This window comes from Notolepis coatsorum (assembly GCF_963971535.1).
Source record: "Notolepis coatsorum genome assembly, chromosome: 19".
Taxonomy (NCBI): Eukaryota; Metazoa; Chordata; class Actinopteri; order Aulopiformes; family Paralepididae; genus Notolepis; species Notolepis coatsorum.
The window spans coordinates 85,110,656-85,136,879 of record NC_140183.1 but is presented as its reverse complement, the minus strand read 5'-3'; the positions used below and the strand labels follow the sequence as shown (position 1 = coordinate 85,136,879).

The following is a 26,224-nucleotide window of genomic DNA, read 5'->3' as shown; positions in this document are numbered from 1 at the left end:
GATGACCATCTCCAGCTCTGCCTTGGATACAACAGATCTTAATTGAGACAAAGTTTGGTCAAAAGTAACACCTAAATTCTTTATCTTATGCTGAGTACATACACTTAAAGACCCAATGGATTGCTTGACGCTGGGGATTAGGTTGTCACGGGCAATTATCAGGGTTTCCGTTTTTTCAGCAAGTCATCAGGAAGGGCACAAATCTATCAGCTGAGCAACAATGTTCATCAAAGTGTTGAGTGCTACAGTGTAGGTTAGTATATTAGGACAAGTGCATGACAGTAAGGTTAGTTAGGGTTAGACTTTTTCTTTCTTTCCCCCCCCCCTTTCTTTTCAGATAATGTAAAGTACAGTACAACGAAAAGAAGTTTGGCATCCAGCCAGAGTGCAAATGTAACAGTAAAGTGCAATAGTAATATACAATGTACAGGTGATTAAACTGGGTATAAAATATATAAATGAGTACTACTGGGTGAGTTTAATGGATGTTATTAGTTCAAGCTCTGCTTCAGTGAGTGCGACTGCAGCAATGCGTTTTCTGTTCACATTGTGAAATAGGCCAATTTGCACCTGGCAGAGTTTTGGTTTTGATGACTGAGGGCCAATTTATGGAACCAACATTGGACTGAGGGCCACCCAAGAAAACGCGGTACACAATTTGTAATCTCGTCAGTTGGCATCTCATGAGTCATACACGACTTGTGAGATGCCTACTGTAGGTGCCATGCAAACGGGTGCCTAGCAAGCTTTCAACATGCTGTCATTCCTAACCTGACAGCTTAGCCCAGGGGGCGGAGTTTTACCTTCTTAAAAAGCACTGTGTGATAGTTTGGTTTAGAACTGTATTGGAACCGGACCAAATATAATGCATGCATTTACACCTTAAAAGAACACACCAACATTTTGGGAAATCAGCTTACCGTCTTCTCCAGAGAGCGAGACAAGAAGATAGATACCAGTTTCCTCTCTGTGTGTGTTCAGTAGAAAGCTATCTGGCTGCACTTTAGCCTAGCTTAGCACAATGAATGGAAGCGGACATGACCGGTTAGCCTTCGGGAGAGGTGTTAGTTGGACAATGCCTAGGCTAACCGGCCATGTCCGCTTCGATTCATTGTGCTATGCTAGGCTAACGTGCAGCCAGATAGCTTTCTACTGAACGCACAGAGAGGAAACTGGTATCTATCTTCTTGTCTCGTTCTGGAGAAGACGGTAAGCTGATTTCCCAAAACGTTGCCGTGTTCTTTTAACTAATTGCGGGCCGCCAGAAGCGCTTCCAAGGGCCACTGCTTGCCCACGGGAGAATGCCTGATCGAAAAAGGAAGATGTCGGCAACAAAGTGATGGGCCATCAACTTCATAGCTATTGGATCAAAAGTTATTAGGGCCAAAATAGTAACATACTTTGACATTCTATATTAATTTTGTCCCAAGACATTGCCTCAACACAATTTTGGACTGACCACAACAACTGATAGAGCTCTCAGATGGATTAACGCAGAAATGTGGTTAATGTGGTTGGATTGTTTGGATTGTACCTGTCTATCTTTTTATGCTCGCTTATGCCTGTATTTTTTACTGTTGTGAAGCACTTTGAACTGCAACCTCTGTATGAAAAGTGCTATACAAATAAAGTTATTATTATTATTATTATGTTCTGATCGTGCAAATAATCCTGCTCAAAATAAGTCCTTTTTACACAGTTGATGTGAAATGATTAAGTGTGTAGTACTGAGCATGAGACCATCTGATTTTTATTTGTCTGCTTCCCTCTACAGACAGAGAAGACCAATCAATCCTCTGCACGTGAGTAGCATGCCACTATCAGCATGTCTGTGTTTGCTGTGTAGCTTGGAGGCCCCTGGGGTTTATCTGAGACTGTGGTCTTTGTGTATGTGTGTGTGTGTGTGTATGTGTATGTGTGTGTGTGTGTGTGTGTGTGTGTGTGTGTGTGTGTGTGTGTGTGTGTGTGTGTGTGTGTGTGTGTGTGTGTGTGTGTGTGTGTGTGTGTGTGTGTGTGTGTGTGTGTGTGTGTGTGTGTGTGTGTGTGTGTGTGCGTGCGCGTGTGCGTGCGTGTGTCTGCTGTGTCTCACCCTCCTAGTTGGCCATCTGTCTGGATCATCTGTCTCTCTGTCACTCTGTCTTCCCACTCGTCTCTTCCTGTCATTGTGAAGGATCCCAGTTTAGGTTCATCCTCCTGGGTCTCTAACTCTGTTCGGGACGGAGGCTTCTGTTTTTAGACCTTACAGAGCCAGAGCTCCTCCTCCGACACGGGGCTCGTTTCTACCCTGCGCTCCTCCTTTACTTCCATCCAACAGCAACAATGCTGCCACAGCCCATAATATCCTGCACACCTGCTCTCTGTTTAGACCTGTGGCTTTCAATGCACAGCATGAGTCCAGGTTCACTGGTGATAAATGTATGTTTGGTTCCTTTCTTCCTGTGTGTTCTCTCTCTTATTATGTGGTTGTGTACAGTACAGTACGCCTGTTAGAATTGTGGCCATGAAATGCGTTTTGTGTGTGTGTGCGTGTGTGTGTGTGTGTGTGTGTGTGTGTGTGTGTGTGTGTGTGTGTGTGTGTGTGTGTGTGCATGCCTGTGTATGTATGTGTGCGTGAGCATAATGTGATTATGTGTGTGTGCTCATTTGTGTGTGTGTGTGTGTGTGTGTGTGTTTCCGTGCATGCTCATTTGTGACAGTGTGTGTGTGATCATTTGTGAGAGTGTGTGTGTGTCGCTTACTGTGTTCCATGTGTGTTTTCCAGAGGCGAGTCTGGAGCAGGGAAGACAGAGAACACTAAGAAAGTCATCCAGTATTTGGCTCATGTAGCCTCCTCTCATAAGACTGGAACTCTGGGAAGAAACAAGGAGGCCTCACAGGTAAACGACACCAGAGAACGTAAGGTTATGTATATAACCAAGTTCTATGAATACTGGTGACGCTCAGCGTCATTCTGCACTAACCTCACTTCGTGCCTAGCACTGAATAAAAAACTCCACAATGTACCTTTACATACCGACATCCGTCTGGCCACACCCCTATCCGCTTACCTTCATAAGCAGGTGTGTGGTCACCTACTCGCCTCCTTCCCAAACTTTCACCACAAGGCGAGGTCAAGGGCAGCAGTGGCGTCCTGACGCTGAGCGTCACCAGTATTCATAGAACTTGGTTATATACATAACCTTACGTTCTATTTCATTCTGGCTTCCGCTCAGCGTCATTCTGCACAAGAGGAGCTGAGCGGAAGCCAGAAGCTCGACAAATGTACCCCGCTGAGGCCCCCCACAACCATCAGACCGGAGAGGACCGAGCCCCCCGACCCTCCCTAATGGAGGGATACCCTCCCTATTGGAGGTTCACGGGAGGGCGACGGATCCGACCGTGCGAAGAGGAACTCAAGCAACTCAACGCACAGGGTGAGCAGACCGTGGCTTGACCCCACGACTACGCACACGCACAACCCGCATGCCACCAGGGAACGAACGGAAGGAACAACCCTCGTTACTGCCCCCAAAAATCACGGAGTCAAGAGCAAACTCAACCCCGTGGCAAGGCCGTAGCAGCGGAGCGCGAAGGAAGACCCAGACCCCCTGAAGGGACTGGACCCCCTGGAAAAAGGGGGCCCAGAGAGGTCAATGACGCCAGGCATCAAGACCTCACCAGGCGGTCACTTAGTGACACCGCCCACCACATCGCCAGCGTATTCGGACAGGGCCCCTCCAAGAGCGGGCCCTTCCCCCCATTAGTACGCCGCCTGGCACACTGACCCTTAGGGATGGGTACCGAATTCGGTACTTTTGAGGTACCGAACCGAAACACGTCGGTACTACCGAGTATCGAATCAAGTGAGAAACCAAAAAAAAAAAAAAAAAAAATCATGTCAACGTTCACACGCACAATATATGCTTACCTAGGATTTGACTTGATTCAACAACAAAGCAGTCGGAGCAATGACAAGCCGAAAACTGTCGAAATTGTAGTTATTTGAAGTTTGGATATTTTTTTTACGACTGAGGTAGGTAAATAAAATTTCTTGAGACTAAAGTACAGAAAAAAGGTACCGCTGGGTACCGGTATCGATTCACAGGTACCGGTACCGGTATCGGTTCAAATGTGAAAGGTACCCATCCCTACTGACCCTGCAGTCAGCATGGCCGTAACTTTGAAGCACTCAAAAGGTTAACCATAACGGAAGCAGGCAGTGCACCGGGGAAACCAGGCAGCAGGCTGTAGACTCTAGCCTGGAGCACTGCGGACGAGACAGGCGCCAAAGGGGTCAACTGAAAACAGCACCCCGGCGGAAGGGGCGTATGCTGGCATTGTTGCGCACCATGACAAAGCCTCCATCAAAAAAAACCCACCCAGAGGGGTCGAGGCAGAGAAGGCTGACACGATTGGCAGACGTCATGAACGTGCAGGGGCACACTCAACCGGGTAACCCGGGAGTTGATTCTGCTCCAACACACCAGGGAATCAACCACCCTCTTGGTACCACATACGGTGGTTGTTCCTATAACCCCTCAAGAAAAAACTCCAAAAACACACCTGCGGGTATACACCAGTTATACCGCAGTACAAGTGTTTCAGTTTCCAAAAAGGGTTATCCCAGGCCTACGATTTCAACGAAACATTACTTCGGACCGGGCCCGGCGGGAAGCACACAGGGTTACCAGAGGAGGTCCAGAAGACCACTCCAACAGCCCCCTCTTCGCCATGCGTGAGAGAGGAGCGAAAGAAAAGGAGAACCAGCCCCTTTATGATAGTGTCAGGTACAACGTTTACCCAACAAAGGGTCTCCATAACGCCTAACCCTGTGACACCCGGGCCGACCCGGCATTTATCCCCCCGGAAAAAGCACAAGTCCCTCAGGGTACCAGAACAGCAGATCTGCGTCCCCGGCAGGCAACGGGTTAACTGACCTGGACCAGCGTGACCAGAACCAGTCCCATGCCCTAACCACGCCGACATGCCCACTCCAGGAGAGGGGGTAGGTATGCGTGTCGATCTAAAACATGAAAAGAGGGCGCCACCCAGACGGTCCCATTTGTACCGCGCTCAGTGGCCCACCCCAAGGGCGTGAGACCCCTCTACCTATGTCCTGATCTATTCCGTTAACATCCCCCAGATCCGTCGAGACCCAGTAACAGGCTCTCGGAAGAGGAAAAAATCCCCCATCCCAGTTGCCCTAGAAAAACGCTGTTTTATTAACGAGCAACCAAGGCGTACTAGCCTCCTGCATGATTCTTATCAGAAACACCCCGAGCCAGCACTATGTACGCGTCGAGACCCAAACACATCAATGGATAGTCTAACCAGACACCAGACATTGGTCCTTCAAGTCGCCTGGGAGAACGACAAGAAGTTTGTTGTGCTTCATATTCTTCACTCTTTTTATTATTAAAAAGAAAGAACACAGACTGACATGAATCCCACGTGACGCGGCCGAGGGTAATTTTTTTTTACATTCTCCACAGAGGAGAGACGGGAATCCTCAGAGAGACTTCCCACGTGAGCCATAGATTGAAAAGTCACGGTAACATTGAGTCATGTGACCAACAGACTCAAGTTACACGTATATCGAGCGTAGTAGAACAGTAAGTTCTTACGCTCTGCCCCGACAACTTGACAACAATAGACCCTACATACGGGTCTAAAACTCACGGAAGCCGTCGTCCAATAGAAACGTGCCTAGTGACGTTTGCTATGACGGGGGAAACCCAGGACTCAACCGCCTGTGATAGGTGCGGAGTCTGGGAAACCCTCCCCCCCGTGCCAAGCTGCCTAACAGCTTGGCCCTGACCAAATGAAAAGAGAGTCCAATAAACCCCCTGACCAATCAGAAGAGGGAAGGAGGGGTTTATCCGGTACCCCCTCGCAAGCCCAACCCTTGCATACGACAACAACAAACAGCCATACGATACCTTAAGTAGCAAAATGCTAATGAACAGCGCAAAGCTAATTCAATGCACGCTAGCCACAGACACATCTGTGAACAGGGTTTATAACAAAGGCCAAGTTGTGTATGTGTGAACCCGACACCCGTATCCATGTTGTAAGACACAGAAAATCTGATAGAGAGAGAGAGAGGCTGAGCCGCGGTACTTTTTCATACGAGCATTACTGCAGACCAACACAATAGTGTTGCGGCTCAATATCACTGTTTAAGCAACAGAGCACACAACTAACCTCTACCTTTATGTGAAGATTCAGGTCGAGGCAGAAAAAACCTTTTTCAACCGAGTGTAGGCTGCAGGCCTTGCTTAAGCCCTAACATGAATGTAACGTCTAGCCCTCCTATCAAACCCATACTAGCGAAAGATTCACACGTCGCATCCCCATCATATGTTTGGTGAATAAACACACAGTTTGTAAAAAAATACAGTCCCTCTTTTTAGGAGGGACTCTTTATTTCTTTTAACAAAATCATATTTGGGCCGGGAAGGGAACAGGGGAGGACCACAGAGGGAAAAAGTCAATTCTTTTTTAGCGACGCCTGCCACGAGCCCGTGGAGCCCCGGAGGGACGGTAAACGATCTGCGGCTGGTCATGATGATCCCTACGTCACCTCCGGGCGTAGATGGGCCGGCTGCAGTGGCGGAGGCGTCTCTCTCCTCCTGGCCTTCTTCGCCGAAGGTCCAGCAGTGGCGGTGGTAGCAGCGGCGGCTACGGCGGCGGAACCTCGACGACGAGCCTGCCGTCTGACTCCACCGGCGACATCGGGCGGGGGGAAATGAGGCTGGAGCACGGAGCGCTCCTCCTGCATCTCCCTGCAGGTTGAGGTCATCAGCTGCAGTGCCGACCCGAATAGTCCAGCATCGGAGAGGGGTGCCGTCAGAAGTGGAGTCCTCTTCTTCTCCGGCACACGCGCCTGCTCCAGCCAAAGGTGGCGCTGGATTAGAGTGGCCAGGGCACGCACTTTCCCAGCGGCTATAGCCTGCGGCTGAATCAGATGCAGGATGGCTCCTGCCGCCTGGGCGAGCTGATCATGTTGTAAATCAGTCAGCTCCGCACTGCCCGTCAGTATCCCGGACATGAATCTCGCCAGCTGCGCGATGTTAGACGTGGCAGCCAGAGATTGCGTCGCAGAGATAAATGACTGGTCACTCCAAAAAGCCAACCGCCTCACCGATTTCCCTTGGGGAACCGGCTTCCGTAAAGGCTCCCACACCACCTCAGGACAAAGGAGCGCCGCCATCGGTCTATCAAGCCGAGGCACGCCCTCCTTCATGCCTTCTACCAAACCCACCACCCTCGTGATTTGCACGTAGGAGGGGGTAAGGCCCATGATGTGGGAGACCACCTGTCCCTGACGGACGTAGGCCTCCATTGAGGGGAAAAATGGACAGACAACGTCCACCCCACTCACCGGACGGCGTTGCCATAGATGACCTATGAGATCGTCAGGAACAGGAACAGGCAGTGGCTGCGGCAGCGGCATGCCGTTTGCGACTGCCGCCGCCGCCATGAGCTCGGGGAACAAAGCACGCAGTTCCCCCTGCATACTTTCCCCCACCGAGCTCGCGTCCCTCACATGCAGCAGACTACTGGTCAAGGAGCCACATTCTGATGTGGCTGATAGCAGGGCATCCCGCCGCCGATTCGGAGGTTCTAACCCAACATCTGCGTACGAGGAATCCCAAGGAGACATCTCACCCCCCTCCAGTGTTACCTGGACGGGCGGGGGACATGTCTCCACCGGGGCTTCGAACAAGAACCCGTCCGCTTCTACCATGTAGTCCTCTGTTTCCATCGGCCATGGAGAATCAGACACATCCTCATCCGGCTCCAGCAACTCACCAAAACCAGGCCGTTCGCGTCTACAAGCCACCATCTTGCGACGGGAGCGAGCTGACGCAAAAAGTTTGCGTCTCAAATCCCCTGCAACCAAAGGAGCCGGCCACCCAACAGAGGACGACTCCCCGGAAGCAGAGGAACCAGAGCCGGAACCAGGCCATCGCACAGGAGACGGCGCTGGTGCACCAGCTCTTTGGAGAGACAAACTATCCATCGGACGCCTACCGGGCGTGGCTGCCGACCACGAGAGAGGCCTCAACCCCGCTCCAAGACGTACGACAGAGGCGGCAATGAGAGAATATAAATATAAATATATGAGAGAAGAAAAAAGCAAGAAAAAATTTAAACTTGTATCAACTTTCTTCAACAAAAACAACCTCGTCAAGTGTGGGTATCTACCGAAGGCACTTCCTTGTGGTGAAAGTGAAGAAGGAGGCGAGTAGGTGACCACACACCTGCTTATGAAGGTAAGCGGATACGGGTGTGGCCAGACGGATGTCGGTATGTAAAGGTACATTGTGGAGTTTTTTATTCAGTGCTAGGCACGAAGTGAGGTTAGTGCAGAATGACGCTGAGCGGAAGCCAGAATGAAATAGAACAACACTGGCTGTACAAACAGGGGGAGATGGAGGGGTGTTTAAAGGGATAGCTTGCCTCATTTTTAACAGAGCCTGTCTGATTTACTATGAACTGGGAGTTATTTCAGGATATTGTATCTAATTAGCACACAAGTATTGTTTTAGTTTTTGAGACATGTTGGAAACAGCTTGTTTGTTTGTTTGTTTGTTTGTTTGTTTATTAAAACACTTTGACTGCCGGGAAACGCTTTACAGCGTCATTCCCGGCCATGCTCAAGTTGCCGGAGGACGCTGTACAGCGTCCTTATATCAATATTTCCCCTCCGCTGGCCTGAGATCCACCAGGAGGACCCACTGAGCTCTCTGGCGGTCCATCTGGTGGCCGATCGGCGCAATCGCCAAACAGGAAGTGCTATGGAGGTTGTGCTGGTCGGCCATATTACTTCCGGGCACTCTGTTTGGCTCCCGGGACTCGATCTCGACACAATACATAGTGATCGATTGCCAATAACTCGATAAACAACATGATTTGGACATATATACTATTATACAAGCTGGAAATGGACCCGATATTTCTACATACCATAATAGGTAAATGACTGTTCCACGCTCATCGCCCAACGGCGCGAGGAGGATACGGTAAGATTCAGCGTTATTTTTGATCGTATTCCATATAAACTGTTATGATGAACATATCACCCACACTAGATGAATGATATAACGCTGCCCACGGAATTATAAACGATCCCCCGCCCATCCGGTCATCATCAGATCATACGTAGATCATTCTAGAAGTACGTCCGATTGAAATTTTTTATATCGCCCCGATTGCCATCAAACTGTATTTCATCATCAATATAATGCATTTGGGGCTATATATCACGTTCTGGAGAAAGCTGCAGAAAGAGATGAAAACATACTTATACATTAGACCATACTTTACTATGAATATGTGAATGAAAAAGTTTAACGTTGCTACACAATGAACAATACATATAGGACTTTGAATGGGCCCTAATAATGGCAATGTAGCAATAGAATTTAAAAAGTTATAGCCCTGCATAGAAGGGGAATTTCTCCATAGACAAATAGCGCTGGCAATCCACAGTCATTTTCCGGATTTCTGGCCGGCACCCATAGTGTTAACACAGTTAAACAGAAGTAAAAAAAAAAACAATACATAATAAGTTATAACGATTGTGAAGGAGAAGTTAGAAGCCTAGAGGCTTATCAAGAACTTCCCCTGTTTTATAAAATCAAACATACAAAAATACAAAAATATGCATATTATAAAATACCAGAATACATTCAAAAGATTTGTGTTAATACAAACATACATACACACAGTACATACATGCATATACTGTATACTGCGTACATAATAATATATAACAACCCACCCACCTGCCTACAAACATACCCACCCACATAACCAAATGCATACCTACATGTATGACCTATTTATCTATCTACTACTTTTGGATATGATAATTTTTTTGTAGTTTGCTTTAAAAATAAGCAGAGATATAAGCAAATATTCATATCTGTAAAGAATTAACCTCAGACACAGTCAGAATGTTTAGTTTCTTGAAAAGAGGAGCAGATGGTTCAAATCGATCTGAGAGGGTTGCCAGTCTAACAAATCTTTTTTGAAGTAAAATAATTGTTTGAAGATGAGATGAATGAGTGATAGCCCATATTATGTTACAATAAGATATGTAAGGAAAGATAAGACTATAATACAGGATTAAAAAACAACTTCTATTTATCAATGAACACACCTTCCTAATTATACCTACTGACTTCATTGCTTTTTTACAAACATGATCAATGTGTTTTTTCCAATTGAGTTTATCATCAACTAGGATCCCTAAACACTTTGTTGAAGTTACTTGTTTGATTTCGGTGTTACTGATTAATAACTTTGCCTCCTTTTTCGAATAACTTTTACCTTTATTACAAAATACAATAAAATTCTATTCACCTTATATGCTCCGTCCACTTCTGGCGTGATCTGTTTATTTGCAGTTGCTGAACTTCGTGACAAACAAGCTCACTACTGTGGATTTTCCCCCAAACCACAAAAAACAAATAAATAATGCATCTATACCTACAAAACTGTTTACAACAAAGATATCTTTAAAGAAATAGAACAAGGGACATTTTTCATAAATAATATATCCCATTCTGGATACAGTGTCACAAGCAAATTTTTGTACACAGTTTAAAGACAAAATCGGCAAGCTGGCCTTTGTTGCTTTTTCCAAAAAGTTTGAAAAGAGTTGTTTGGTAGGGGTTATGCTAACAAATGCTAACCATAACCAATATATGTCTCAAAAAGGAAATCACTGATCAAAGGGCTTCTTTTGATAGACTGACATATCTCCCAGTTCCTGATGAATTATATCGTTGAATAGAAAAGGAAATAATTGATTGTTGAGAAATGATAGTGAGCAGAAGTGAGCGAGTGCTCTTGATCTAAGGAACTCCTCTCATCTATCTACTTCTGCTTGCCACTGTTCATCTTGCCTATAAGCTGAGCCGCTCCCTTCCCTGTGAACCTGTACCTGGCCATCGGACATGTCTCATTTCTTTGACTTAATTATTCTCAAAAGTCAAACCTTTTCTCTGCATCCTGTTTTTTCCTCCATTGTCTTGTCCTCCTCTTCTTGGGCTTACTCCTCTGAATCTTCTTCTCTCTCTCTCTCTCTCTCTCTCTCTCTCTCTCTCTCTCTCTCTCTCTCTCTCTCTCTCATGTTCAGATGGATGGTAGTAGGTCCTTGCCGAGAGGCAGTATTATGGTGAACAGGGTGAGTGGGCCTTCTGGGTTCTGTTCAGGTTCTTATCCTGTCCTATTCTTTTCTATTTATCCTGTCCTGTTCTATTGTATCCTGTCCTGTTATATCCTGTCCCATTCTATTCTATCCTGTCTTGTTCTATTCTAGTGAAGTCAAGTATTCCTCTATTAATCTAGGTGTCATGTCAGTATGGGGGAGGGGAGGTACAGGCAGGACAAAAGATAATAATATAAATAGTAATAATAATACTAGAGTAGAACATAATAATAATAGTGCAATGGTAGTATATTATATCAATAATAATAATAATAGTATACATGGTATATATAGTAGTAGCACACTGCGCCAGAGTCTGTGCAGTGTTTAGTAATCAAGAGTCCGACAGTCCTAACAGTTGTCGTTCTCTAACGACAGCAGTCCATGCCCGTAGTTGTGGAGCGTGATGGCTGCTGGAACGATTGGCTATCTTGTTCTATCCTGTCCTATTCTATCCTGTCCTGTTCTGTTCTATTAAATTCTGTTCTGTTCTGCCTAATGACTCCCAGTAATGTCACTGACTAACCAGTAATGTCACTGACTAACCAGTAATGTCACTGACTAACCAGTAATGTCACTGACTAACCAGTAATGTCACTGATTAACCAGTAATGTCACTGACTAACCAGTAATGTCACTGACTAACCAGTAATGTCACTGATTAACCAGTAATGTCACTGACTAACCAGTAATGTCACTGATTAACCAGTAATGTCACTGACTAACCAGTAATGTCACTGACTAACCAGTAATGTCACTGACTAACCAGTAATGTCACTGATTAACCAGTAATGTCACTGACTAACCAGTAATTTCACTGATTAACCAGTAATGTCACTGATTAACCAGTAATGTCACTGACTAACCAGTAATTTCACTGATTAACCAGTAATGTCACTGACTAACCAGTAATGTCACTGACTAACCAGTAATGTCACTGACTAACCAGTAATGTCACTGACTAACCAGTAACTTCACTGACTAACCAGTAATGTCACTGACTACTAACCAGTAATGTCACTGACTAACCAGTAATGTCACTGACTAACCAGTAACTTCACTGACTAACCAGTAATGTCACTGACTAACCAGTAACTTCACTGACTAACCAGTAATGTCACTGACTACTAACCAGTAATGTCACTGACTAACCAGTAATGTCACTGACTAACCAGTAATGTCACTGACTAACCAGTAGGGTGACATCTGTTTCATACGGTCAGAGTGGCTCTAGAAGCGGTGTGCGTGTTCTCTCACCATAGTGATGGTGGTCATCACAACGCGGTCTTCCACCGTATTACAAAAGACCCTACACATGACAACACCGCTGTTGATGCCGCGTAGAGCCGCGCAGACCACAAGACGTACGAAACACATTTGAGCCGCAAACCTCAATCTGACCCCATTGACATGGTTCCTCATATAACTGTCGAACATTGTACTGTACTATACATTTTGTTTCGCTTGTTTGTACTGTATGCCTTGGTTTGTTGTTATTGTTCCAGTTCTTTTGGTCTCATTTGTCTTTTTGTTTGTTTGTTTGTTTCATCCATTTTCTCCCACCCGCCCATACTGTTCCAACCCGTCCCCCCCACCCCTCGATTCCTCAGAGTGTACAGTATGTGAGTATCAGAGCATCCAGACCACAGTGTTTGAACATGTCACACACAGAAGTAGAATATAAAAGAGCTGATATGATTCCTCACGCTGCATGCAGAGGCTTGTGTCTGTCTGGTACACCGGCTGGATAAAACCCGGGTCTAATCCCACTGTATAATCCTTGAAATACCCAAGAGGGCGAGGGTTATTCTTAGAGTACCCCCCCTCCCATCTTCATTCATAAACATAATAGACATTTACCTGAATAGAATAGTAAAGTATTCCTGCCCTGTGCAAGTGAGCGTGTGTTTGTTTGTGTCAGGGAGGGGTTGGGTTGGGTGTCAGAATGGGTGCATCCGGTACGTATGTTTGTAGACATGGGTGGGAGAGTGTACACATACTGTATACGTGTACTGTATGTACTTTAGTATGTACAGTATAGTGGTGGTGGTGTTGACATGTCAGTATGTATAATGGTGGTGTTGACATGTCAGTATGTGGTGGTGTTGACATATGTCAGTCATGTACACGTTGTTTGCAATGTGTGCTTTGTCACCAGTCAAAGCCCCCTGGCCTCCTTGTGTGTGTGCGTGTGTACGTGTGTACGTGTGTGTGTGTGTGTGTGTGTGTGGGTGGGTGGGTGGCTTGTAAGGCTGCTTGGCTGGCATTCTTTGGCTGCTTTTGTAAACACCTCCAGTAGTTATAGCTCCCTGGATCCCCATCGCTGACTGCACTGCTGCAACCACAGCTACTGCACTGCCAATGCGACACAGCCACAGTAATGCAGTGCAGCTAGCTAGCATCAGCTCAAATGTGTGCTGCGGCTTCCCTTGATCCTCCTCCCTCGCTCTGAACACTGGTTCTCAGCTGCCTGGAGGATAATACATGGCCTCCAGGGATTTCCGTCTCAATTATTTAACCAAATTAACATTGAATTATTAAATGTCAACGATGATGGATTCCCTTATTACTAATGGATTAACAAATGACTCCCAACAGGGCGGTTAGGTGGCCGAGCGGTGATTGCGTTCGTCACCAGCCCCGGAGCTGTGAGCTGGATTCGCCTGTTCGAATCCAGCTCACAGCTCCGGGGTTGTCACCAGCTTGGCTGGCCGTCTGCACTGATACAATTGGCTGTATTAGAGGGTGGGAGAAGCTGGCGGGGTGGGTCCGGGTCGTTGTAAACAGCGACTCCTACAGTTCGGTCGGGGCGCCTGCTAAGCGCGGATTGGACTTGAATTGGCATACGACGACTAACATTGGGATGGGAGAAAATCGGAGGAAAATGGAGGGGGAAAAAGACCAATATATAAAAAAAAAAAAAATTACTCCCAACAAGGGCCATTATTCTCTGAGATATTGATGTTGAGAACCATTTGGTTCTGAGCCTGGGCTTGCCGCGTTATGGATGATGTATTGGCTCTTTTTGCATCCTAAAATGCACCCTTTCAGATTCTGTCGCCGCTTTGAAGCTGATTGGGACATTTATGATGTCGAACACGACAAATCTGTGATTACTCCAACGAGAGTGAGTGAATGGTGCATTTTAGCACTCAGGAAGTCAATGGAAGCCTACTCGACCTACTGCTGTTCGTTTGTGTAGGCTTCTGTTGAGTTGATCCCTTTACAAAAAGGTCATGGTAGTTTGATCATCATTTCAGTTTTACCACTGTATAAATAATGTACCATGGTACTGCCATGGTACAAGTTATGTATTGCCATGGTACCACTTTTGTACTACAAAATACATAAAATTCAAGCCATGCTACCGATGGTATTTTCATAATTATCATAACCATCATCGTAGTGACCAAAACATCATGGAGCCTTTCTGTGAGGGATGTTGAGTGCGGTCCGGCCCGCACTAAGTAAGTGGTGCTGACCCAGTGTGTCCTGTGCGTCCCAGGGGGAGCTGGAGAGACAGCTGCTGCAGGCCAACCCCATCCTGGAGGCCTTCGGCAACGCCAAGACCGTCAAGAACGACAACTCCTCCCGATTCGTAAGACCACGCCGCTGTTACTGCGCCCGACAAAAACACCTGGAATTCCGATCATTTTCTTACTCTCTGTGAGAGCTGTCGAATGAAAGGTTAAACCCTGTTCTCCTGACTCCCTCCTCAGGGCAAATTCATCCGTATTAATTTCGACGTGGCGGGGTACATTGTTGGTGCTAACATTGAGACCTGTATCCTTTTCAAAACGGTCAGAACAACATGTACAAAAGCCCAGAAATGCAATAGCTGAAAACCAAACAGGAAGTGTACTGTTACACGATCAAGTACTCCCAGTGTTTCTAGATGTGCAATAATGATCATATTTGTACAAAAGTTTTGCCCTCTGTACGATCATTTTGCCCTCTGTACGATAATTTTGCCCACTGTTCGATCATTTTGCCCTCTGTACGATCTTTTTGCCCTCTGTACGATTATTTTGCCCACTGTTCGATCATTTTGCCCTCTGTACAATCTTTTTGCCCACTGTACGATAATTTTGCCCACTGTACGATAATTTTGCCCTCTGTACGATCATTTTGCCCACTGTTCGATAATTTTTCCCTCTGTACACCTATTATGTTCTATTGGTTATGACTTGCAAATGACAATTTTTCTTTAAAAGAAACCTAAAAAGAACAATAATTTGAAGCCTCTGGGATGATCATTTAACATTTGCCACCTGGCAACACTTGAGTCCCCCTCTGCATCGTGCCTGTCCTTGACCTACGACCCCAGACCTCCTGGAGAAGTCACGGGCCATCCGTCAGGCCAAAGAAGAGCGGACCTTCCACATCTTCTACCAGTTACTGTGTGGAGCTTCAGACGCCACGAGGGGTGAGTGGAGAGGGTCAACATGGAGGAACGATAGTAGTAATAATGTGTTTTATTTAGAAGCGCTTTTCAAGTAACAGTCTAATCAAAACTAAGGACAGTGTAAAAAAAAATTTAAAAAGTGATTAAGAAATGCTGCAATACCACAGCAAAGATAACATTTCCTTCTCACCGTATATATATATAGTTTGATATATAATGCCCTAAAAAAGATATTTTCTCCTCCTTCACATAGCCGACCTGTTGCTGGGCAACGCTGACGAGTACCGCTTCCTGAGTGGTGGAAACATCGCCGTGTCCGGTCAGAGCGACTCGGACAACTTCACGCAGACGATGGACTCCATGGCCATCATGGGCTTCACCCCGGAGGAGCTGCTGTGTAAGAGAGGGAGGGGTGGGAGGAGCTAGAGAGGGGGGGGTGGGAGGAGCTGCTGTGTGAGAGAGGGAGGGGTGGGAGGAGCTGCTGTGTGAGAGAGGGAGGGGTGGGAGGAGCTGCTGTGTGAGAGAGGGAGGGGTGGGAGGAGCTGCTGTGTGAGAGAGGGAGGGGTGGGAGGAGCTGCTGTGTGAGAGAGGGAGGGGTGGGAGGAGCTGCTGTGTAGAGAGGGAGGGGTGGGAGGAGCTGCTGTGTGAGAGAGGGAGGGGTGGGAGGAGCTGCTGTGTGAGAGAGGGAGGGGTGGGAGGAGCTGCTGTGTGAGAGAGGGAGGGGTGGGAGGAGCTGCTGTGTGAGAGAGGGAGGGGTGGGAGGAGCTGCTGTGTAGAGAGGGAGGGGTGGGAGGAGCTGCTGTGTGAGAGAGGGAGGGGTGGGAGGAGCTGCTGTGTGAGAGAGGGGGGGGTGGGAGGAGCTGCTGTGTGAGAGATGGGGGGGGTGGGAGGACGGGGCTCTAGTGTTCATTTCCCCACAGAGACTGATGAGGTTCACATGTGTTAGAATAGAATAGAAATTCTTTATTCATCCCGAGGGAAATTCAGCGCTACAGATCGCTCACAGTGGTAGTCAAAAACAAAAGTCACGAATAAGAATAAAAACAATAATAAGGAATAAAATACGGTCCGGGATATACATTCTGGTATGTATATACATTCTAAAATATACAGCCAAAAATATACAGAAATATACAGTAAAATGTACAGTTAACTTTTATTAAAAAATTTTTATTATTATCTTTTTCCCCCCTCCTTTTTTCCGTTTTTTTCACCCATCCCACTGTTTAGTCGTTATGCCAATTCCCAACCCCCTTCCTGGTTGTTGCGCACCCCCCCCTACTGTTGGTCCGGGAGGCCGGAGACTGTCACATGCTTTCCTCCGACACATGTGCAGCCAGCCGGCAGCCAGCCTGGCCGCGCAGATTCTCACTGGGAGAGTGTAACGTGTGGAAGGTCACACTACCTTTCTCCAGATCCTACCCTCACTGTGCAGGCGCCCCGACCGAACTGTAGGGGTCGCTGTCCACAACGCCCAGGACCCACCCACGGCTTCCCTTCCCCTAACTCAGCCAAACGAGTTAGTATAGCGATCAGCCCAAGCCAAGGCAATGCTGACTCTCCGGGAGTCGAGACCGCAGCCTCTTGCATTGGCAGTATGTGTTAACTTAAGTGTCAATTTAAAAGTAAAGGTCCAGGGGGCGGTTAGGTGGCGTAGCGGAGATTGCGTTCGTCACCAACCCCGGAGCTGTGAGATGGATTCGCCTGTTCGGGTCCAGCTCACAGCTCCGGGGTTGTCACCAGCTTGGCTGGCCGTTCACACTAATACAATTGGCAGTATTAGAGGGTGGGAGAAGCTGGCGGGGTGGGTCCGGGTCGTTGTAAACAGCGACTCCTACAGTTCGGTCGGGGCGCCTGCTAAGCGCGGATAGGACCTGAGTGGGATAGTGTGATCCTTCCACACGCTACGCCCTCTCAGGGAGGATCCGCGCTGCCAGGTGAAAAGAAGCGGTTGATTGGCTGGACGTGTGTCGGAGGAAGCACGTGGTAGCCTCCACTCTCCCAGATGATCTGACTGTGGGGGGTAAGTGCGCAGCGACCAGGAAGGGGATTGGGAATTGGCATAACGACTAACATTGGGATGGGAGAAAATCGGAGGAAAATGGAGGGGGAAAAGATCAAAAAAAAAAAAAAAAGGTAAAGGTCCGGGAAGATTATGCCAGACTACTGTTACGCCTGCCATGTGAAGCACAAGGGGGGATTGTAATCACTTGTGTGTGTGTGTGTGTGTGTGTGTGTGTGTGTGTGTGTGTGTGTGTGTGTGTGTGTGTGTGTGTGTGTGTGTGTGTGTGTGTGTGTGTGCGAGTGTGTGTGTGTGCATGTGTGTGTCTGTCCATAACAGTGGTAACTCTAGCATTTCTAATCCGAGCCAAGGACCTACATTATTACATTTTCTTAGCAAATTGGTCAAAAAGAATTTACGCCACAGACCAAGGCCAACACTTTAGCCATCGGTGTAGTAAAGATCACGATACAAACCGACACGATCTTCGACTGATCTCTCCACTAGGTGGCGACGCGAGCGAGGTTAACACGACGTTTACTCAGACTACACGATATTTTAATGAGTCTACTTGGTATTCGGCAAAATCGGCAAAATTCGGGTTTCCAGGGTGACGTGTGGGTGTAGCTGGAGGGTGGGTTTCCAGGGTGACGTGTGGGTGTAGCTGGAGGGTGGGTTTCCAGGGTGACGTGTGGGTGTAGCTGGAGGGTGGGTTTCCAGGGTGACGTGTGGGTGTAGCTGGAGGGTGGGTTTCCAGGGTGACGTGTGGGTGTAGCTGGAGGGTGGGTTTCCAGGGTGACGTGTGGGTGTAGCTGGAGGGTGGGTTTCCAGGGTGACGTGTGGGTGTAGCTGGAGGGTGGGTTTCCAGGGTGACGTGTGGGTGTAGCTGGAGGGTGGGTGGGTGTAGCTGGAGGGTGGGTTTCCAGGGTGACGTGTGGGCGTAGCTGGAGGGTGGGTTTCCAGGGTGACGTGTGGGTGTAGCTGGAGGGTGGGTGGGTGTAGCTGGAGGGTGGGTTTCCAGGGTGACGTGTGGGTGTAGCTGGAGGGTGGGTTTCCAGGGTGACGTGTGGGTGTAGCATCTTTCTGGGAACCATTCTAGTTTGCTTACGCTTGTAGCAAGATAGCTGACCAACCTCTGCGTTCCAGCCTCCCTGTGTGCGGTAGACCTGTGTTTACTGAACAACATATCACTCTGTTCACATTAATCACATACTTCTATTCACATCTGCTCTCCTGCTCTCTGAACTTAGCCATGTTGAAGGTGATCTCATCCGTGCTCCAGTTTGGAAACATCTCCTTCGCCAAGGAGAAGAACCACGACCAGGCCTCCATGCCCGACGACACGGCTGCCCAGAAACTGTGCCACCTGCTGGGCATCAGCGTGGTTGAGTTCTCCCGGGCCATCCTCACCCCCAGGATCAAAGTAGGACGAGAGTATGTCCAGAAGGCCCAGACCAAAGAACAGGTCAGATCAGTTTGTACGTTGCAAGCCTTTTAACTGGGATCAATGATCAATGATCTGTCTCTCTCTATGTCTGTTTGTCTATCTATCTATCTATCTTTTTTATCCACTTTTTATCCTTATTTTCTATTTTTCTCCCATCCCAATTTCGTGTTTCCAATTCTCCCCTCCCCTGTCTTGAACGTTGCTCGACTATGCCCCCCATTGGTCGGTTGTAGGGAGGATAGAAGCCTTGCATCACGTGTCCCCTCCGGTACACGTGGAGGCAGCTGTCACATCTTTTCACCTGCCAGCGCGGACTCTCAGTGGCGAGGTGTAACGCATGGGAGGCTCACACTACCCCCGCCACTTCCTGTCTCCTACCTACCTGTAGGAGTCGCTGTCCACAACGTCCAAATCACCACCCATCGACTTCCACCCGCTGTCTCTGCCAATTGAGCCAGTGTGACGGCCGGCCCAAGCCGGAGGCAATGCTGACACCCGAATGCGTGTATATTTTCCCTAACGGAGTTGCACTTCCGCGTTCGGGTTCTGCGATCTGATTGGCCACTGACGTACGCTCTCTCTACGCCCAAACAGCGCGTTACGCTAGTTCTGCCTCTAACCTCTAACAGCCTGCAGCCTGCTAGCATTATCCAATTCATATCAATCGAAATAACGTATTCGTATTGTTTTCATCTCTCTATATTAACGTGATTCCATCAACACAACATAAATGTTCAAAACACGACAAGACAGTTTGCATCACTTCCCACGGTTCTCAGCACTTATTCTACCGGTAGTGCGGTAGTTGTTGCCACGGTATTGGGTCTTTGGGTGAATACTTCGCTGGCGGGGAAGAAGAACACTGATAGCGGTGTGTGGACCGTCCCTCGAGCCCCAGACCACCGTCCTGCGAGCCCCAGACCACCGTCCCACGAGCCCCAGACCACCGTCCTGCGAGCCCCAGACCACCGTCCCACGAGCCCCAGACCACCGTCCCTCGAGCCCCAGACCACCGTCCCACGAGCCCCAGACCACCGTCCTGCGAGCCCCAGACCACCGTCCCACGAGCCCCAGACCACCGTCCTGCGAGCCCCAGGCCACCGTCCAGCGAGCCCCAGACCACCGTCCCACGAGCCCCAGACCACCGTCCAGCGAGCCCCAGACCACCGTCCCACGAGCCCCAGACCACCGTCCCACGAGCCCCAGACCACCGTCCCACGAGCCCCAGGCCACCGTCCTGCGAGCCCCAGACCACCGTCCCTCGAGCCCCAGACCACCGTCCTGCGAGCCCCAGACCACCGTCCTGCGAGCCCCAGACCACCGTCCCACGAGCCCCAGACCACCGTCCCACGAGCCCCAGGCCACCGTCCTGCGAGCCCCAGACCACCGTCCTGCGAGCCCCAGACCACCGTCCCACGAGCCCCAGACCACCGTCCTGCGAGCCCCAGGCCACCGTCCAGCGAGCCCCAGACCACCGTCCCACGAGCCCCAGACCACCGTCCAGCGAGCCCCAGACCACCGTCCCACGAGCCCCAGGCCACCGTCCAGCGAGCCCCAGACCACCGTCCCACGAGCCCCAGACCACCGTCCCACGAGCCCCAGGCCACCGTCCTGCGAGCCCCAGACCACCGTCCCTCGAGCCCCAGACCACCGTCCTGCGAGCCCCAGACCACCGTCCCACGAGCCCCAGACCACCGTCCCACGAGCCCCAGGCCACCGTCCTGCGAGCCCCAGACCACCGTCCTGCGAGCCCCAGGCCACCGTCCAGCGAGCCCCAGACCACCGTCCCACGAGCCCCAGACCACCGTCCAGCGAGCCCCAGACCACCGTCCCACGAGCCCCAGGCCACCGTCCAGCGAGCCCCAGACCACCGTCCCACGAGCCCCAGACCACCGTCCCACGAGCCCCAGGCCACCGTCCTGCGAGCCCCAGACCACCGTCCCTCGAGCCCCAGACCACCGTCCTGCGAGCCCCAGACCACCGTCCCACGAGCCCCAGACCACCGTCCCACGAGCCCCAGGCCACCGTCCTGCGAGCCCCAGACCACCGTCCTGCGAGCCCCAGGCCACCGTCCCTCGAGCCCCAGACCTCGGTGGCCTGGGGCTCGTGGGACGGTGGCCTGGGGCTCGCAGGACGGTGGTCTGGGGCTCGTGGGACGGTGGTCTGGGGCTCGCAGGACGGTGGTCTGGGGCTCGTGGGACGGTGGTCTGGGGCTCGCAGGACGGTGGTCTGGGGCTCGAGGGACGGTCCACACACCGCTATCAGTGTTCTTCTTCCCCGCCAGCGAAGTATTCACCCAAAGACCCAATACCGTGGCAACAACTACCGCACTACCTGTAGAATAAGTGCTGAGAACCGTGGGAAGTGATGCAAACTGTCTTGTCGTGTTTTGAACATTTATGTTGTGTTGATGGAATCACGTTAATATAGAGAGATGAAAACAATACGAATACGTTATTTCGATTGATATGAATTGGATAATGCTAGCAGGCTGCAGGCTGTTAGAGGTTAGAGGCAGAACTAGCGTAACGCGCTGTTTGGGCGTAGAGAGAGCGTACGTCAGTGGCCAATCAGATCGTAGAACCCGAACGCGGAAGTGCAACTCCGTTAGGGAAAATATACACGCCACCCGGATTCGAGCGCAATCTCCGCTGCGCCACCCAGCCGCTCCCTATCTATCTATCTATCTATCTATCTATCTATCTATCTATCTATCTATCTATCTATCTATCTATCTATCTATCTATCTATCTATCTATCTATCTATCTATCTATCTATCTATCTATCTATCTATCTCTACTCTCCTCCCCTCTCCCTTACTCTATCCATCTTTCTTTCTTTCTTGAGTATGTATGCATGCATATGTGTCTGTAAATGTAATGACTTGGGTTGATGGATGATCGAACCTGTCCTCTCTCCTCTCATCCCTCCCTCTCTCTCTCTCTCTCTCTCTCTCTCTCTGTGTCTAGGCTGACTTTGCGGTAGAGGCGTTGGCCAAGGCTACATATGAGCGTCTGTTCCGCTGGCTGGTCCACAGGGTGAACAGAGCTCTGGACCGCAGGCAGAGACAGGGAGCCTCCTTCATCGGCATCCTGGACATCGCTGGCTTTGAGATCTTCCAGGTGAGTTTTTGTGTGTGTGTGTGTGTGTGTGTGTGTGTGTGTGTGTGTGTGTGTGTGTGTGTGTGTGTGTGTGTGTGTGTGTGTGTGTGTGTGTGTGTGTGTGTGTGTGTGTGTGTGTGTGTGTGTGTGTGTGTGTGTGTGTGTGTGTGTGTGTGTGTGTGTGTGTGTGTGTGTGTGTGTGTGTGTGCGTGCGTGAGTGTATATATGCATGCATATGTGTGTGTAAATGTAATGACTTGAGTTGATGTTGGGATGAGCGAACCTGTCCTCTCTCCTCTCTCTCTCTCTCTCTCTCTCTCTCTCTCTCTCTCTCCAGCTGAACTCGTTTGAGCAGCTGTGTATCAACTACACCAACGAGAAGCTGCAGCAGCTGTTCAACCACACCATGTTCATCCTGGAGCAGGAGGAGTACCAGAGGGAGGGCATCGAGTGGAACTTCATCGACTTTGGCCTGGATCTGCAGCCCTGCATCGACCTCATAGAGAAACCGGTACACCCACACAGGCTCGCACATACCGTAGTATATACTGTATATATAATGTATATATATTAGGGGTGTAACGATGCATCGATTCATCGAAATTAGGGATGCTCGATATTGGCTTTTTTACCGATACCGATATTCCGATATTGTCCAACTCTTAATTTCGATATCGATACCGATACCGATATCAACCGATACCGATATATGCAGGGTTTCCCCCCAAAAAAACGGAATAATTTCAGGTAATTAATAATTTCACTGGATGCATTCAAAAGGCTTTCTAAATGTAAGCATTATCTGTGCAAAATATGATAATTAAAAAAGTAAAAATTAACATTACATATCTCTTGTTGTTGAATTAAACCAACATGCATACTTTTGACAATAAATAAAATAAGAATTGGTTCTTACTTGCTTGCCTGGGTAAATAAAGGTTAAATAAATGTTAAAAAAAAATATATATATATATATATTTTTTTTTCCCGATACCGATATTTTCCGATATCACATTTTACTGCCGATACCGGCCGATAATATCGGTCGGCCGATAATATCGGACATCCCTAATCGAAATGCATTGATTCTAATGTGACGATTCAACTGCATCGATTTGAAAATGTTAGAATCGATTATAATCGAAATAAATCAAAAAAAGATTTTTTTTTTTTTTTTTATATATGTTTTTCTTTTGTGTGTATTGTTTTTATTGACCTATAGTCCATTCATGCTGAGTGAATCAGTTCCCCCATTTGTGTATTCAAAAAAATTTGGGGAATTAACTGATAGAAAATGTATCGAAAATGTATCGAATCGAATCGAATCGTGGTCAAATGAAGAGATTTCATGATGCATTGAATCGTTGCCTGAATAATCGTAATAGAAATTAATCGTTGTGAGGTCGCATCGTTACACCCCTAATATATATATAACATATATATATATATGTGTGTGTGTGTGATATATATATATATATATATATATATATATATATATATATATATATATATATATATATAAATAAATAAATAAATAAATACAGACACACACACACACACGACGTCGCACACACTCACTCACACACTCACTCACACACTCACTCACTCACACACTCACTCACTCACTCACTTCACTCACTCACTCACTCAGACAGCAGACAGACAGCCTTGTTTTTTCTGATGCAAACCGACTACCGATCACAGTCAAGATACTGAGATGCAGTCATTGTGTCAATGTTCATTCTATTTGCACCAGAAACACAAAGGTATAAACTGTGTGCTCGTGTTCACTGGCTTAATGCACTGTTCCATTCCCGAGAGAGAGCTCCAGACTGGCTGGTGCGAGCTGGAATCCTTCTGTTGCTTGATCACACACACACACACACACATGCACGCACGCACACACACACACACACACACTTCACTCACTCACTCACCCATCCACACTCACTACTGTGATACACTTCCATGTGGCATCAAATCCATATCGTCCCTCCTTCTCCCTCATTAGGCCCACCCCCCTGGCGTTCTGGCCCTATTGGACGAGGAGTGTTGGTTTCCACGGGCGACAGACCGCTCCTTTGTGGACAAGCTGTCTGGTGAGCAAGGCACCATCCGAAATTCTTCAAACCAAGGCAGCCACGCCAGGAGGCGGACTTCTCCATCATACACTACGCTGGCAAGTATACCCCCCTCCTCTTCACCTCCTCAGGCTACTAACTCATCCTTTGGGGGAATAAACGGAACAATATCTCTTCGGCCCTGTACATTATATTTACATCACGAAAAATATCCAGATATAGAATACCCAGTCACTTACGACTAGTACAAATAGAATGAGCTCAGATTATTGTATTACCAACTCTCTCTCTCTCTCTCTCTCTCTATCTCTCTCTCTCTCTCTCTCTCTCTCTCTCTCTCTCTCCTCTCTCTCTCTCTCTCTCTCTCTCTCTCTCTCTCTCTCTCTCTCTCTCTCTCTCTCTCTCTCCAGGTGGACTACAAGGCAGCTGATTGGCTGGTGAAGAACATGGACCCCCTGAATGACAACGTGGCGTCCCTCCTCCACCAGTCTCTGATCATTTCATCTCAGAGCTCTGGAGAGAAGGTTAGACGCTCCTGTAAACGTCCTCCTCTGTGGCCACATGTCACCTCCTGTGTTTCAGAGTACGGTGTGGACAGTATAGGACAATGACCTCTAGTGCCGTTATATAGTATGTGGAAAAGGGTAGACTGGTGTACTTGTTGTCATAACTGAACAGGTACAAATCATTTTCTTCTACCTCCGAATTGACTGATCTCAAAGCCTGCCCTCCCTTCTCGATCCTCCCAATCACAACTGTCACTTCCCTTTTTGTCGGAGGGAAGCAACAGTTGTGATTGGAGGATCAAGAAAAGAGGGAAAAGTCTGAACTAAATGTTACTAACTAATGATGTTCTCTGCTTCGAAAAGGTATTAACTCTCTCTTTGTCTCTCTATCTCTCTCTCTCTCTCTCTCTCTCTCTCTCTCTCTTCTGTATCGCTCAACTCTCTCTCCCTGCACTCCTCTGTTCATCTTTTTTTCTACCTTGTTCTCTCCTCTGTTCTCCTCCACTCACTCTTGCCCTCTTTTCTCCCTGTCCTCTTCTATCTTCCTTCCACTAATGTGGGTGGGTATCTGGGACTCCTTTCCCTCTCTCTCTCTCTCTCTCTCTCTCTCTCTCTCTCTATCTCCCTCTCTCCCTATGCATCCCTCCTCTTCCTGCTGCCTCAGACATTCAGACTCTTCCTCGTGTTTACTTCTTTGATTCCTATGCCACACTGCAGGCTAATGGCTCCGACAGTAGGTTTCTCTCTACTCCTCTGTGTGTCACTCATAACCCTCCCTCCCTCTCTCTCCCCATCCCACCTTTGTTCTTCATCTGCCCAGTTTTCTTTTGTTTTATTACCTTTTTGTGTTATTTTAGCGTGTGTGAGTTTGTTTTAGTTGGTATTTGTCTTGTAGTTTGCTCTGCGTTGGTGTTTTTAGTGACCTAAACGTTCTCTCTCTCTCTCTTCGCTCTCTCTCTCTAGTTCTTTGCTGTTTAGTGACAGTGCTGTGCTCGTGTGTGATGTAGCTTCTCTGCCGTTACCTCCGAAAGACGGAGGGAATTCACTAGCATCACACTCATCTCATATCGTCACCGTCTGATGAAAACACTTATCTCCAAAAAGTGAAACCTTCGGGAACTCAGAATAACCTCATTTTCAGATCCTGACAACCGTGTATTTTTAACGCCATACATTGGGTTTTCAATGTGTTTCCTAGGACCTAGGGTCATGAAACTGGCTCACATGGTAGAGAGCCATGTAAACAGGAAAATATTATGAAAATAATTGGTTTTCATCCGACAGCGACGATAATAGTCACACAGGTCATGTTCAGGATCACACGTCAGTTGTGAAATAATTGTGCAACAAAGGTTGTATTCTACAGTAAGCAATGTGATCCTGAGCAAGGCGTGGATTCCATTCCTAATGTCTGCTTAGACACTACGATATCATCCAGAGTCATAGATAGCAGATGTCATATGGCCCCAAGACCCCCA

The 26,224-nt window shown here is 48.2% G+C and overlaps 1 protein-coding gene across 1 annotated transcript in view; it reads left to right on the top strand.

Moving 5' to 3' along the window:
- Positions 1 to 26,224, top strand: part of myh14 (myosin, heavy chain 14, non-muscle) — a 107,344-nt gene that overhangs the window by 27,979 nt on the left and 53,141 nt on the right. Inside the window, 14 exon segments of the mRNA XM_084336752.1 lie at positions 1,775 to 1,802; positions 2,762 to 2,876; positions 11,132 to 11,179; positions 12,814 to 12,825; positions 14,709 to 14,801; positions 14,923 to 14,986; positions 15,531 to 15,629; positions 15,862 to 16,005; positions 18,861 to 19,075; positions 22,028 to 22,180; positions 22,497 to 22,670; positions 24,171 to 24,267; positions 24,270 to 24,338; positions 25,945 to 25,985. Coding sequence (XP_084192878.1) covers positions 1,775 to 1,802; positions 2,762 to 2,876; positions 11,132 to 11,179; positions 12,814 to 12,825; positions 14,709 to 14,801; positions 14,923 to 14,986; positions 15,531 to 15,629; positions 15,862 to 16,005; positions 18,861 to 19,075; positions 22,028 to 22,180; positions 22,497 to 22,670; positions 24,171 to 24,267; positions 24,270 to 24,338; positions 25,945 to 25,985 — 1,352 coding nt within the window.